We start from the raw sequence: 15,341 nt of genomic DNA, 5'->3' as shown, positions 1-15,341 counted from the left end.
GTAAGTTGTTTGGTCTCTTAACGACCGTTCCACAGGCGCGTGTTTATTGTTCATTGAACAAGCATGGGAAAGTGTTTTTAAACACTTTACAATGAAGATCTGTGAAGTTATTTGTATTTTTACGAATTATCTTTGAAAGACAGGGTCTTGAAAAGGGGACTTTTTTTTCTTTCTCCCCCCTGAGATTACATCGCTTGAAACCATGCCCCAGGCTTATGGATGTGGAAAACAGATCAAAAGATATGTATAAGCAATGAAGTAAAGAGACCAGGCCAGTCAAATATTCCTATTTATTCTGTTCAGTAGATTTTGCCAAAGGACACCGGTAGTTTCCCTTGTGGTCACAATGCTATCAATGATAATGCTAAAAACTAGAGAGTGATCGTTTTTATGTTTTGTGCAAGTAAAAGATGTGCTCCATTTAGCTTTCTTGAATGTTAGGAGGAGGTGGTTCGGAAATGTTCTTCTGGTAGGCACAGAGTTGGAACACACCTGAAAGATCAAGCAACAATGAAATGGATGAGTCACAACATGGAATAGTTTCAAAGAGCCTGTGCTGAGAGGGACTTCTTTAAAAGTCTGAATTTGGACAGCCTGAAAAGCTAGTTGCAACCCAGCTAACCCATGGGACCTAGACACAATATCTACAGCACTGTCCGTTGGTGGCAGAAGTTGGATCCATCCGAACCACAGAAGATGTACAGTATGTACGTTGAAGGATCGTGAGTGTTGCTAATCAATGGATTGCAACCTAACCCCACTACAACAGTAACACCAGATTGTACAGTACCAGTCAAATGTTTGGGAACCTACTCATTCAAGTTTTTTTTTTAAATAGAAAAATGTAAAAAAAACATTTTTCTACGTAATGGAAGACATCAACTATGAAATGGCACACATGGAATCATGTAGTAACCATAAAAGTTTTAAAATAATTCTTCAAAGTCATCACCTTTGCCTTGTTGACAGATTTACACACTTGGCATTCTCTCAACCAGCTTGTATATTGTAATGTAGCTGATGTAAAAAAAAAAAACATCTTAAACACAAAGGGATAGTTTGAGATTAAAGTTCGATGAACTCATGGATACCATTTTTCTGGCTGCGTGCAGTTTGAAGGTAGTTTCTGGAGCCACTGTTAACTAGCATTGGCGCAATGACGAAGTCTATAGGAGCACCTACTGGAAGCTACCTTCAACATCCTTCAAACTGCACGCACTCTGGATAAGTAGAAAAAAGTGCTTAACCCCCTAGAGTCTGTCTGCGGTTCTGAGAAATCCAATTTGCATTAATAACAAAGATATCCACATCAAAATCCAGCAGTTTAAGCTAGAGATGTTTTTTTTTTTGCATGGGCTGCGTCATGTTGCTGCATCTCAATCCACTGCATCCACCGACGTCGCCCTCCACATCTGCGGTGAAATGTGGCAGAGCTAGAGCTGTGTTGTCAGACTATGAGACGTCCCGAAAATCGGTTTTCTCACAAACGTCTGGACGGTGTGGCCCACAAACTATTATGACCCCTACATGGAAAGGTGAGACTTTCACGAACACGGGACTCTTCTAAATTCGTACATCCGATCTGCAACATCTGTCTGTAGCGTCTGAACCATTTGGGCTACACACTAACACATACTTATCTGTTGTTTTGCCCTAGGAAGAGGTAGATGGTACCAGATAAAAATAAAAAAATTAATGGAAGTAAATATGAATATAGTTTTGTGCCTAAAATAAAGGGTAAATGCATGTAAATTACAAAAAAAAATCCTGATCTTATATCTCAGATCTATAACAAACTTCCTTTAAAATGTTTTTGGGGACCATCTGATTATGCATGTACAAAGCTGTTATTCAATGCATTGCTCAGTAGTGTAAAGTTTACTTAAGTTGTTGTTTGGGAGTATTTGTACATTACTTTACCATTTATATTTTTGACAACTTTTACTTCCTGACACCCAAAAGTACTTGTTACAATTTGAATGCTTAGCAGGACATAAATGGTTCAATTCACACACTTATCAAAAGAACGTCCCTGGTCAACCCTACTGCCTCTGATCTTGCAGACCCACTAAACACATGATTTGTTTGTAAATTATGTCTGAGTGTTGGAGTGTGCCCCTGGTATCCATAAAAAGTTAACAAGAAAATTGTGCAGTTTGGTTAATATAAAGAATGGGATGATTTATACTTTTATTTTTTGCAATTACATTTACTTTTGATACTTAAGTCTATTTAAATCAAATGACTTTTACTCAAGTGGTATTTTACTGGTGATTTTTACATTTACTTGTCATTTTGTCGTTGTGTTCCGGAGTTCTAAATTTGAGCAGCTGCTGAAAAATGAGCTCCTGTATATATTGAGATTTAAATGTTTTTTTAGAGTGAAAAAATCGAAAAAAATCCAAGAGAACTGCAAGACTCAATAGAAGACAAAACAAGGAACAAACTAAAAAAGACAGGCTTTTGAAAAATTAACTATTTTTCATAAAATTGTACAGTTATCTTAGCTAGCTGAATTGCTAGCAGAATTGTTTACTTGTTGCTAAGCAGTTGCTAGGGACTCTCCTGGAAGAAGCTAGCTAGCTTACAAAGAATAACAACAAAAAATATCTAGTTAACAGAAGAAAGGAAGACAAAATAAGGACAAAAGAAGGACAGAAGAAAAAGGAAAAGAAAGAGGACAACAAAGTGAAACAGTCAGCACTTCTATTGCAACTTCGTATTTCGTCGTCCTAACGTAGTCTACACTGCTATCTGCCAAGCAGCTAGCCAGCTAGCAAACGTCCACCGTCTACCGAATAGCAGCACTGTAGAAACTATTACACTCAACTGAACGACTTGATTAGTGTAGTGTTAGCTAGCTACATAGTTGTCTTTGCTGTCTTCGTATCCAAGATAATTGTGTAGTTTAGAGCGTGTAGTCTTAGAGTGATTATCTTAATTTACCGAGGTTAGCTAGCCAGCTATTTGTCGTCCTTAACGTAGGAGACACTGCTAGCTAGCCAACAGCTAGCCAACGTCTACTGAATAGAACTTCCGCACTCAACAACCCGGTCGCATTCCGCTTCGCTCCACAGGTAGTATCACATTTTCATTTAATTTCATTACAGCACAACGGTTTGATTTGTTTGATCGTAGCTAGCTACATAGCCGTCTGTGTATCAAAGATAATTGTGTAGTCTAGAGCGATTTTCTAGGTTAGCTAGCCAGCTATTGTCGTTCTTTTAACGCAACGTAACGTAATCAACACTGCTAGCTCGCCAGCTAGCCCCCGAATAGCAGCACTGTAGAAACTATTACACTCAACGGAACGACTTGATTAGTGTAGTGTCAACAACGCAGCCACTGCCAGCTAGCCTACAAAGTCAACAACGCAGCCACTGCCAGCTAGCCTACTTCAGCAGTACTGTGTCATTTTAATCATTTTAGTCAATAAGATTCTTGCTACGTAAGCTTAACTTTCTGAACATTCGAGACGTGTAGTCCACTTGTCATTCCAATCTCCTTGCATTAGCGTAGCCTCTATTGTAGCCTGTCAACTATGTGTCTGTCTATCCCTGTTCTCTCCTCTCTGCACGGACCATACAAACGCTCCACACCGCGTGGCCGCGGCCACCCTAATCTGGTGGTCCCAGCGCGCACGACCCACGTGGAGTTCCAGGTCTCCGGTAGCCTCTGGAACTGCCGATCTGCGGCCAACAAGGCAGAGTTCATCTCAGCCTATGCCTCCCTCCAGTCCTCGACTTCTTGGCACTGACGGAAACATGGATCACCACAGATAACACTGCTACTCCTACTGCTCTCTCTTCGTCCGCCCACGTGTTCTCGCACACCCCGAGAGCTTCTGGTCAGCGGGGTGGTGGCACCGGGATCCTCATCTCTCCCAAGTGGTCATTCTCTCTTTCTCCCCTTACCCATCTGTCTATCGCCTCCTTTGAATTTCATGCTGTCACAGTTACCAGCCCTTTCAAGCTTAACATCCTTATCATTTATCGCCCTCCAGGCCCCCTCGGAGAGTTCATCAATGAGCTTGATGCCTTGATAAGCTCCTTTCCTGAGGACGGCTCACCTCTCACAGTTCTGGGCGACTTTAACCTCCCCACGTCTACCTTTGACTCATTCCTCTCTGCCTCCTTCTTTCCACTCCTCTCCTCTTTTGACCTCACCCTCTCACCTTCCCCCCTACTCACAAGGCAGGCAATACGCTCGACCTCATCTTTACTAGATGCTGTTCTTCCACTAACCTCATTGCAACTCCCCTCCAAGTCTCCGACCACTACCTTGTATCCTTTTCCCTCTCGCTCTCATCCAACACTTCCCACACTGCCCCTACTCTGATGGTATCGCGCCGTCCCAACCTTCGCTCTCTCTCCCCCGCTACTCTCTCCTCTTCCATCCTATCATCTCTTCCCTCTGCTCAAACCTTCTCCAACCTATCTCCTGATTCTGCCTCCTCAACCCTCCTCTCCTCCCTTTCTGCATCCTTTGACTCTCTATGTCCCCTATCTTCCAGGCCGGCTCGGTCCTCCCCTCCCGCTCCGTGGCTCGAAGACTCATTGCGAGCTCACAGAACAGGGCTCCGGGCAGCCGAGCGGAAATGGAGGAAAACTCGCCTCCCTGCGGACCTGGCATCCTTTCACTCCCTCCTCTCCACATTTTCCTCCTCTGTCTCTGCTGCTAAAGCCACTTTCTACCACTCTAAATTCCAAGCATCTGCCTCTAACCCTAGGAAGCTCTTTGCCACCTTCTCCTCCCTCCTGAATCCTCCTCCCCCTCCCCCCCCTCCTCCCTCTCTGCAGATGACTTCGTCAACCATTTTGAAAAGAAGGTCGACGACATCCGATCCTCGTTTGCTAAGTCAAACGACACCGCTGGTTCTGCTCACACTGCCCTACCCTGTGCTCTGACCTCTTTCTCCCCTCTCTCCAGATGAAATCTCGCGTCTTGTGACGGCCGGCCGCCCAACAACCTGCCCGCTCGACCCTATCCCCTCCTCTCTTCTCCAGACCATTTCCGGAGACCTTCTCCCTTACCTCACCTCGCTCATCAACTCATCCCTGACCGCTGGCTACGTCCCTTCCGTCTTCAAGAGAGCGAGAGTTGCACCCCTTCTGAAAAAAACCTACACTCGATCCCTCCGATGTCAACAACTACAGACCAGTATCCCTTCTTTCTTTTCTCTCCAAAACTCTTGAACGTGCCGTCCTTGGCCAGCTCTCCCGCTATCTCTCTCAGAATGACCTTCTTGATCCAAATCAGTCAGGTTTCAAGACTAGTCATTCAACTGAGACTGCTCTTCTCTGTATCACGGAGGCGCTCCGCACTGCTAAAGCTAACTCTCTTTCCTCTGCTCTCATCCTTCTAGACCTATCGGCTGCCTTCGATACTGTGAACCATCAGATCCTCCTCTCCACCCTTTCCGAGTTGGGCATCTCCAGCGCGGCCCACGCTTGGATTGCGTCCTACCTGACAGGTCGCTCCTACCAGGTGGCGTGGCGAGAATCTGTCTCCTCACCACGCGCTCTCACCACTGGTGTCCCCCAGGGCTCTGTTCTAGGCCCTCTCCTATTCTCGCTATACACCAAGTCACTTGGCTCTGTCATAACCTCACATGGTCTCTCCTATCATTGCTATGCAGACGACACACAATTAATCTTCTCCTTTCCCCCTTCTGATGACCAGGTGGCGAATCGCATCTCTGCATGTCTGGCAGACATATCAGTGTGGATGACGGATCACCACCTCAAGCTGAACCTCGGCAAGACGGAGCTGCTCTTCCTTCCGGGGAAGGACTGCCCGTTCCATGATCTCGCCATCACGGTTGACAACTCCATTGTGTCCTCCTCCCAGAGCGCTAAGAACCTTGGCGTGATCCTGGACAACACCCTGTCGTTCTCAACTAACATCAAGGCGGTGGCCCGTTCCTGTAGGTTCATGCTCTACAACATCTGCAGAGTACGACCCTGCCTCACACAGGAAGCGGCGCAGGTCCTAATCCAGGCACGTGTCATCTCCCGTCTGGATTACTGCAACTCGCTGTTGGCTGGGCTCCCTGCCTGTGCCATTAAACCCCTACAACTCATCCAGAACGCCGCAGCCCGTCTGGTGTTCAACCTTCCCAAGTTCTCTCACGTCACCCCGCTCCTCCGCTCTCTCCACTGGCTTCCAGTTGAAGCTCGCATCCGCTACAAGACCATGGTGCTTGCCTACGGAGCTGTGAGGGGAACGGCACCTCAGTACCTCCAGGCTCTGATCAGGCCCTACACCCAAACAAGGGCACTGCGTTCATCCACCTCTGGCCTGCTCGCCTCCCTACCACTGAGGAAGTACAGTTCCCGCTCAGCCCAGTCAAAACTGTTCGCTGCTCTGGCTCCCCAATGGTGGAACAAACTCCTCACGACGCCAGGACAGCGGAGTCAATCACCACCTTCCGGAGACACCTGAAACCCCACCTCTTTAAGGAATACCTAGGATAGGATAAAGTAATCCTTCTCACCCCCCTTAAAAGATTTAATGCACTATTGTAAAGTGGCTGTTCCACTGGATGTCATAAGGTGAATGCACCAATTTGTAAGTCGCTCTGGATAAGAGCGTCTGCTAAATGACTTAAATGTAAATGTAATGTAAAAATGTTCTGTTAAGGTATCTTTACTTTTACTCAAGTATGACAATTGGGTACTTTTTCCACCACCGGTGTTTCTATGGGCTAATAGCAGTAAAGCCAAATAAAATAAACAATTTGATAAGTTAAGGGGTCCTAAAACTCCAAATCAAATAGCTAAATGATTCTTGGTATGACCAACTTAAAACAATTCCATGTTAGCCCCCCACCCCGCTTAGACTCCAGAGGGTTTTTTAATCTCAAACTATCCCTTTAAAGACCAAAGGGTTTATTAGAGGAGTTTACCAGCAACGAACGTTAAGATGATGGCCACCCAACATAAGATGTAGGACCAGGAGAAGCGCCAATCAAGGAAGCGCTTGCCAAAAAAGTTGACAGTCACACCCGTGTAGATGGCCAGAGCTAACAGAGCAAGAAAACCTGAGGGATGAAAGAAAATGTGGTGGGGCAAAAGAGAGAAACATGTCGATGTGGCCAAGACAGAAGTTTTTTAAAATAATGTTGATGTTTGTTCAAGTCTATACAATTCTACAAAATGTAATTCCTGATTTATTATCTATACAGTGGGGAGAACAAGTATTTGATACACTGCCGATTTTGCAGGTTTTCCTACTTACAAAGCATGTAGATGTCTGTAATTTTTTATCATAGGTACACTCCAACTGCTGCAGTGTGTGCAAACCTGGTCAAGAACTACAGGAAATGTATGATCTCTGTAATTGCAAATAAAGGTTTCTGTACCAAATATTAAGTTCTGCTTTTCTGATGTATCAAATACTTATGTCATGCAATAAAATGCAAATGAATTACTTCATCATACAATGTGATTTTCTGGATTTTTGTTTTAGATTCCGTCTCTCACAGTTGAAGTGTACCTATGATAAAAATTACAGACCTCTACATGCTTTGTAAGTAGGAAACACTGCCGATTTTGCAGGTTATCAAATACTTGTTTTCCCCACTATATATTTTTTCCTGACTGGTCCGCTGTCCCATACTTTCTACTTCCATTGTGTAAACTGGTGTATTCTCCTTGCAGGAACTGGACAGATCAAGGCAAACCCCCTGTTGGCCTTCCATGCTTTCTCCTTTCCTGTCTTTTCACATAAGGGCCGGTATCCATAAAGCATCTGAGTAGGTGCTGATCTAGGATCAGGTCCCCCATGTCCATGTAATGTTATTCAAAATCCAAAACATATCCTATATCAGCACTCCTACTCTGCAACACTTTATGAATATGGCCCCTGGTGTTTACCTGAGAGGAGCAGAGCGATACCCCCCATCCGGACCCTCCTGCTCTTGGTGCCATTGGCGAAGGCACTCAGGCCCAGCACCACGCCAGCGAAGCAGCTCAGCACGGCCAGCAGCATGAAGGCCCTCGTCGCATCCCAGAAGGCTGTGCAGAGAGGACAGCGTCATATACAGTGCATTCGGAAAGTATTCAGACCCCTTGACATTCCACATTTTGTTAAATTACAGCCTTATTCTAAAATAGATGTCATTATTTTCCTCATCCATCTACACACCCCATAATGACAAAGCAAAAACAGGTTTATATTTTTAAGCAAAAAAAAAAAATATATATATATATATATATACCTTATTTACATAAGTATTCAGACCCTTTGCTATGAGACTTGAAATTGAGCTCCGGTGCATCCTGTTTCCATTGATCATCCTTGAGACGTTTCTACAACTTGGAGTCCACCTGTGGTAAATTCGTTTGATTGTACATGATTTGGAAAGGCACACCTGTTTATATAAGGTCCCACAGTTGACAGTGCATGTCAGAGCAAAAACCAAGCCACGAGGTCTAAGGAATTGTCTGTAGAGCTCCGAGACAGGATTGTCGACGCACAGATCTAGGGTAGGGTACAAAAAACATTTCTGCAGCATTGAAGGTCCCCAAGAACATAGTGGCCCCCACCATTCTTAAATGGAAGAAGTTTGGAACCACCGTGACTCTTCCTAGAGCTGGCCGCCTGGCCAAACTGAGCAATCGGGAGAGAATGACTTGGTCAGGGAGGTGAGTAAGAACCCGATGGTCACTGACAGAGCTCAAGAGTTCCTCTGTGGAGATGGGAGAACCTTCCAGAAGGACAACCATCTCTGTAACACTCCACCAATCAGGCCTTTTATAGTAGAATGGCCAGACAGAAGCCACTCCTCAGTAACAGGCACATGACAGCCCGCTTGGAGTTTGCCAATAGGCACCTAAAGGACTCTGACCATGAGAAACAAGATTCTCTGGTCTGATGAAACCGTCTGGAGGAAACCTGGCACCATCCCTACGGTGAATCATGGTGGTGGCAGCATCCTGCTGTGGGGATGTTTTTCAGTGGCAGGGAGACTAGTCAGGATTGAGGGAAATATAAACAGAGCAAAGTACAGAGAGATCCTTGATGAAAACCTGCTCCAGAGCACTAAGGACCCCAGACTGGAGCGAAGGTTCACCTTCCAACAGGACAACAACCCCTAAGCACGCAGCCAAGACAATGCAGGAGTGGCTTTGGGACAAGTCTCAATGTCCTTGAGTTGCCCAGCCAGAGCCCGGACTTGAACCCAATCGAACATCTCTGGAGAAACCTGAAAATAGCTGTGCAGCGACGCTCCCCATCCAACCTGACAGAGCTTGAAAGGACCTGCAGAGAAGAATGGGAGAAACTCCTCAAATACAGGTGTGCCAAGCTTGTAGCGTCATACCCAAGAAGCCTCGAGGCTGTAATCGCTGCTAAAGGTGCTTCAACAAAGTACTGAGTAAAGGGTCTGATTATTGTAAATGTGATATTTCACTTTTTTTAACACATTCGCAAATTTCTAAACCTATTTTTGCTTTGTCATTATGGGGTATTGTGTGTAGACTGAGGGGGGAAACTATTTAATACATTTTATAATAAGGCTGTAAAGTAACAAAATGTGTAAAAAGCCAAGGGGTCTGAATACTTTAGTATATTAGCATTGGTAAGAAATCTCCTTCGTAGCTATCAAAAGTGTTTTATTTATAGGTTGGTATGTAGGCCAACATGTGTATTGTAGTTATGTGTGATTCAATAAATAAAATAGTTAGCAGTTTTATGTAACTATAATTATGTGTGATTCATAAAATCCAAATAGTTAGCGGTTTTATGTAACTATAATTTGACTCAATTTACAGTATCTCTATAGGCTATTCATAATCGTTATCGTTCAGGGTCAGTTTTAGTGGTTAGGCCAAAAACAGACTCTTGATCACAAGTTGAGGTTAAAGGGGTAGTTCACCAAAAATACAAAATGACTTGTAGGTTCCTTACCTTGAAAGTAGTTTAAGAAAAATAATGTATATTTAAGCAATAAGGCCTGAGGAGATTTGTGGTATATGGCCAATATACCACGGCAAAGGACTGTTCATAGGCACCAAGCAATGCGGAGTCCCTGGACACGGCACTTAGCCGTGGTATATTGGCAATATACCACAAATTCCAGAGGTGCCTTATTGCTATTATAAACTGGTTTCCAACATAATTAGAGCAGTAAAAATAAATGTTTCGTCATACCCGTGGTATGCGGTCTCATATTCCACGGCTGTCAACCAATCAGCATTCAGGGCTCAAAACCACCCAGCTTATAAATAACCATAGCCACTATCTGCCTTAGCCACATTAGCATTGATTCTCAGTGCTTTTTTGTTGTCAATGGACCCCAGGTAGCATGCTCTTATTTGCATGCCAAAATCCCCTCAAAGTAAGAAAAATTCATAGTGGATCCTAAATTATTAGTTAAAAGTAGATTGTACTACTCACCCACAGTGATGGTGTGGGCATGGCACTTGTGATTGATGCAAAACCTCCAGAGGCCCTGGTTGGCCGAGGCGCCTGAGTAGCGGTACTGCATCCAGAAGTCGGTTGCCGTGGAGACTATGAGGAGCACGAGGGCGGCCACACCACAGAGTGTGCCCCCTCCTGCTAAAGTGTACAGCATCAAGGAGAAGCCTGGGATAGCACAGTCCTCCTAAATGCACCGCAACTGTTTTGAGGTAAAAATGAAAAATAAATGAAGATTTGAAAGAGTTCATCACTATGTATCACTCTAACCAATACAAGCTTGAACAAAATCATCTCGAAGTGGAGGATAACATTTGTAACTTTTAAAAAGTGTACCATGTGTTGAGTTTTTACCACCTGTTTGTCGAACAGATCAGAAGGGGAAAAACACGCTTCGAACTTATGGCATACATTGGATAGAAGACTGGGTGAGGAAGCAACAACAACAAAAATGCCGGGGGGGGGGGGCGACACACGGGTGGACACACGGGTGGACATGTGTTGGGGTGAACATTACAACGGTGGCATTGCAAACAGCCTTGCGCTCAATTTTATGAAATGCATCTTTACTTGGGTCTTATCTACCATCCTTTCATAGGCGAAAGCAGTTTAGACTAATCTGTGATTTAGGCTTGAAGGAAGAACTGAAGGAAGGATGCATTTTTGAAGTTCAAGCAGGGCCTTCATTTGGAAGTCAACCCTAACACCTTTAGGCTTCGGAGCGGACACATCAAGTTTTAATGGCATGTGGTTGTGACACCTACCCAAATATAAGCACACTAACAACAACTGCACTTCTAGTCACCATGCAAAGCTTTTTGCAAAAAAGATTGCTCAAGTTAACTCCATTTCTAATCCATTAAAATGTCATTTAAACATTATTGAATGCATATTTCCACCTATCTGATCAAGAGCCAACAAGAACAAAAGCAAAAACCTGCACATTTTGCCAAACCAAACAAAGCACTTAACCAAAATGACTGCATGTCAATGAGAGTGCTGAACAGGCTGATTTCAAACCATTGTTTCCAACTAATTCCCCCAGCGCATCACAACTAATCTTCTAATGCTGAGCAATAGATCTGTCAGCATGTTGCTCTGTGACCAGCGTGATGGGGTACCAATACCCTTTCCAAACTACTGAGCCGAACCAAACCATCCACCATATGCTGCTTGGAACCCTGCTGGAAGGGCAATGCGAAAAGGTCTGGTGTGAAGAAATATCCAAGCCCTTCGGGGCAGCACGATGGTGAAGAAATATCCCAGACCTTCGGGGCAGCACGATGGTGAAGAAATATCCAAGCCCTTCGGGGCAGCACGATGGTGAGGACATATCCCAGACCTTCGGGGCAGCACGATGGTGAAGTAAGGGTACAATATTCCATAGTTGCCATTTCAATTCCTGCAGCAGCCTCAATGCATCCGAAGACCAAAAGCTAAATCAAATGTTAACTGTCCCATTTATACTCTTAATTATATTTGTTCTTTTGATTGAAATAAACAGACCAAAGATAGAAAGTGAGTTTTCTCCAAAGAGCAGTTCCCTCATATTCTTGTTGCTATAATGTGTTTTTGTATATAGTCCATTTATATCCATGTAAAAAAAAAAAAGAAGGAAAGTTTGCAGATACCTGTTGGTTGCTGTCTCTGTGCTGGGTGGTTTGCTGTCTGCGTGAGTCTATCCTTTTTAAACCCTCTACCCATGGCCCCCATTGTCTGCCTGTACAATAGAGGGAATGATCGAGTGCAACGTGAATGATGGTAATCCCTCTCTCTCTCTCGTTCACTCCCTCTCCATCCCTCTATCGCGCACCGTTACCCCGTTGCCTCCACTCTCTCCCTCTAAGCTGTACACTTGCTTGCTCTCTCCATCTGCATTTCTTACACCTTCACTCATGGCCTCTTCCTCCTTACCTATTCTGCCTTCCTCTTAGAGAGTGGCTGAGTTGCCCTGGCAGGCAGCCCTCGGCGTCGCGGGACTCTTTTGTGGATAGAGGGCCACAACACCACCCGGATTCAGCCATGCCAGGGCTGGGTTCACCATGTCCTTACCGCCATGGTGGGTAGTGGGTACCATCCAGGGTCAGCATGTCATGCTGTACAGTACATGGTCACTCACTGGTCCAGGGTCCAGCCCTATAGTAACACTGATTGGTAGTTTCATATGGAATACTTTAACCTGGTGTGTTATAACAGGGCTGGATTGAACACTTAGAACAACTAGAAGCTCTTTGGGACCGGATTTGACTAACCCTGCACTAGTCAGTGGTAACCCTCTGGTCACTAACCCGTAACACCCTGCACATTGACTGCACCGGAACCTCCTGTATATAGCCTCGCTACTGTTATTATAATGTTGCTCCATACGTTTTTTCCCCCCTTGACTGCATTGTTGTTTAAGGGCTTGTAAGTAAGCATTTCACTGTAAGGTCTACCTGTTGTATTCGGAGCATGTGACAAATAAAATTTGGTTTTGATTTAGTGGACTCAATGCGCAACCTATTCTGGTCCCACGTTGAAGCTCAAAGGGCTCTGAAAGGAGGCTGTTAACACAGATGATGAAGAGGCATCATATAAAGTCTTAATCCATTAAATACAATGATTACAAAATCAAAATATGTTTATCTACATCAAATATTCCCATTCAACACCATCAAACGCCTTTTTGGCATCGAGAGAGAGAGAGCAATACTTGGAGAAGTTGTCCTGCATAGGCTACTGTAGGTTGACCAGTCGTCTAAGTTTGTCGATACAAAATCTTTGTAGTATGAACCCAGACTGGTCCGGGTTAATGATAATACCCACTACCTTAGACAGTCTACTAAAAAGTACTTTAGCCAGCACCTTTTCATCAGAGGGGAGGAGGAAAATTGGGTATAGATGCCTGGAGCCAGAGGTTCTGTCCTGGTCTTGTGAATTTAAAGCAATAATGACTATGTGCATCGAGGGAGGAAGTGTTGAAGACATGTTGGAGTCTTTGAACACCTCTAGTAAGATCTCCCGTAACTCAATGGGTTGTTCTAGCATTGCTTTGTCCTTTTCTGATAAATGAAGTAGTTTTAAGTTTGTCAAAAAGCGTTCCAGCTTTTGCTTGTCGAGCTTCCCTTGAGAGGAATATGAGCTTCCGTAGAACGACCAAAATTCCTTATTAATTTCTGTTGTGTACTGAAGCACCTTTTTGGATTTTAATTGCTGCTATGAGGTTTCTACAACTATGCTGTTTCAATCTATACTGAACAAAAATATGAATGCAACATTAAACCATTTCAATGATTTTACTGAGTCACAAATCATTTAAGGAAATCAGTCAACTTAAATAAATTAATTAGGCCCTAATCTATGGATTTCACATAACTGGGAATACAGATATGCATCTGTTGGTAACAGATACTTTTGTATATATATATAGTGTATGTGGATACTTCAAATGAATTGATTTGGCTTTTTAAGCCACACCCATTGCTGACAGGTATGTAAAATTGAGCACATATCCATGCAATCTCCATAGACAAACATTGGCAGTAGAATGGCCTTACTGAAGAGCTCAGTGACAATGTGGCACCATCATAGGATGCCGCCTTTCCAACAAGTCAGTTTGTCAAATTTCTGCCCTGCTAGAGCTGCCCAGGTCAACGGTAAGTGCTGGTATAAAGTGAGAACATCTAGGGGCAACAACGGTTCAGCCTCAAAAACGGGACCGCTGAGTGCTGAAGCGTGTAAAAATCGTCTGTCTTCAGTTGCAACACTCACTACCGAGTTACAAACGGCCTCTGGAAGCAACGTCAGCACAAGAACTGTTCGTCGGGAGCTTCATGAAATGGGTTTCCAAGGCCGAACAGCCGCACACAAGCCTAAGATCACAATGCGCAATGCCAATCGTCGGCTGGAGTGGTGTAAAGCTCGCCGCCATTGGACTCTGCAGCAGTGAAAACATGTTCTCTGGAGTGATCAATCACGCTTTACCATCTGGCAGTCCGACGGACGAATCTGGGTTTGGCGGATGCCAGGAGAATGCTACCTGCCCGAATGCATAGTTCCAACTGTAAAATTTGGTGGAGGAGGAATAATGGTCTGGGGCTGTTTTTCATGGTTCGAGCTAGGCCCCTTAGTTCCAATGAAGGGAAATCTGAATGCTACAGCATACAATGACATTCTAGACGATTCTGTGCTTCCAACTTTGTGGTAACAGTTTTTGGGGAGGCCCTTTCCTGTCTCAGCATGACAATGTCCCCGTTCACAAAGCGAGGTACATACAGAAATGGTTTGTTGAGATCGGTGTGGAAGTACTTGACAGGCCTGCACAGAGCCCTGACCTCAACCCCATCGAACGCCGTTGGTATGAATTGGAATGTTGTCCCAATCCTCTTCAATAGCGGGAACTGGAACATGCTGCCGTACACGTCGATCCAGAGCATCCCAAACCGGCTCAATGGGTGACGACTGGTGTGTATGCAGGCCATGGAAGAACTGGGACATTTTTAACTTCCTGGAATTGTGTACAGATCCCTGTGACGTGGGGCCATGCATTATCTTGCTGAAACATGAGTGGCCTTTTGTCCCCAGCATAAGGTGCATGTGTGTAATGACCCTACTTTTTAAATCAGCTTCTTGACACGCCACACCTGTCAGGTGGATGGATTATCTTGGCAAAGGAGAAATGCTCACTAAGAGGGATGTAAACAAATGTGTGCACAACATTTGAGAGAAATAAGCTTTTTGTGAGTATGGACAATATCAGGGATCTTTTATTTCAGCTCATGAAACATGGAACCAACAGTTTACATGTTGTGTTTATATTTTTGTTCAGTGTATATGCACTGTGGCTTGACCATCTGCTCCTCTCAACTGTGTATGTGATGTGTGCTCATATGAACAGTTCCTAGATCAGCACTCCTTATGAGACACTTTGTGGATACGGG

At 44.4% G+C, this 15,341-nt stretch overlaps 1 protein-coding gene across 1 annotated transcript; it reads right to left on the bottom strand.

Annotated features, from left to right (window-relative positions):
- Positions 1-279: 279 nt before the first annotated feature.
- Positions 280-12,167, bottom strand: LOC118395476 (lens fiber membrane intrinsic protein). The gene is made up of 5 exons (XM_035789296.2): positions 12,054-12,167; positions 10,402-10,624; positions 7,878-8,018; positions 6,908-7,042; positions 280-492 (listed from the first exon to the last, which is right to left on the bottom strand). Exons 2-5 carry the CDS (start codon positions 10,577-10,579, stop codon positions 422-424), a joined length of 525 nt encoding a protein of 174 aa, XP_035645189.1. The 5' UTR covers positions 10,580-10,624; positions 12,054-12,167; the 3' UTR covers positions 280-421.
- Between the last annotated feature and the right edge of the window lie 3,174 nt (positions 12,168-15,341).

The sequence above is a fragment of the Oncorhynchus keta genome, chromosome 1, assembly GCF_023373465.1.
Source record: "Oncorhynchus keta strain PuntledgeMale-10-30-2019 chromosome 1, Oket_V2, whole genome shotgun sequence".
Taxonomy (NCBI): domain Eukaryota; kingdom Metazoa; phylum Chordata; class Actinopteri; order Salmoniformes; family Salmonidae; genus Oncorhynchus; species Oncorhynchus keta.
Note: the sequence above shows the minus strand (reverse complement) of the source record. Positions and strands in the feature narration are given on the sequence as shown.

Bases quoted from the DNA above. Each gene is read 5' to 3' on its own strand.
- LOC118395476 (XM_035789296.2), bottom strand. From the start codon at position 10,579: ATGCTGTACACTTTAGCAGGAGGGGGCACACTCTGTGGTGTGGCCGCC. The intron at 8,019-10,401 runs GTGAGTAGTACA...CTCTCTGCACAG, and splicing joins TGCCCACACCATCACTGTGG to CCTTCTGGGATGCGACGAGG. The intron at 493-6,907 runs GTAAACTCCTCT...TTGATCTTTCAG, and splicing joins CATCTTAACGTTCGTTGCTG to GTGTGTTCCAACTCTGTGCC.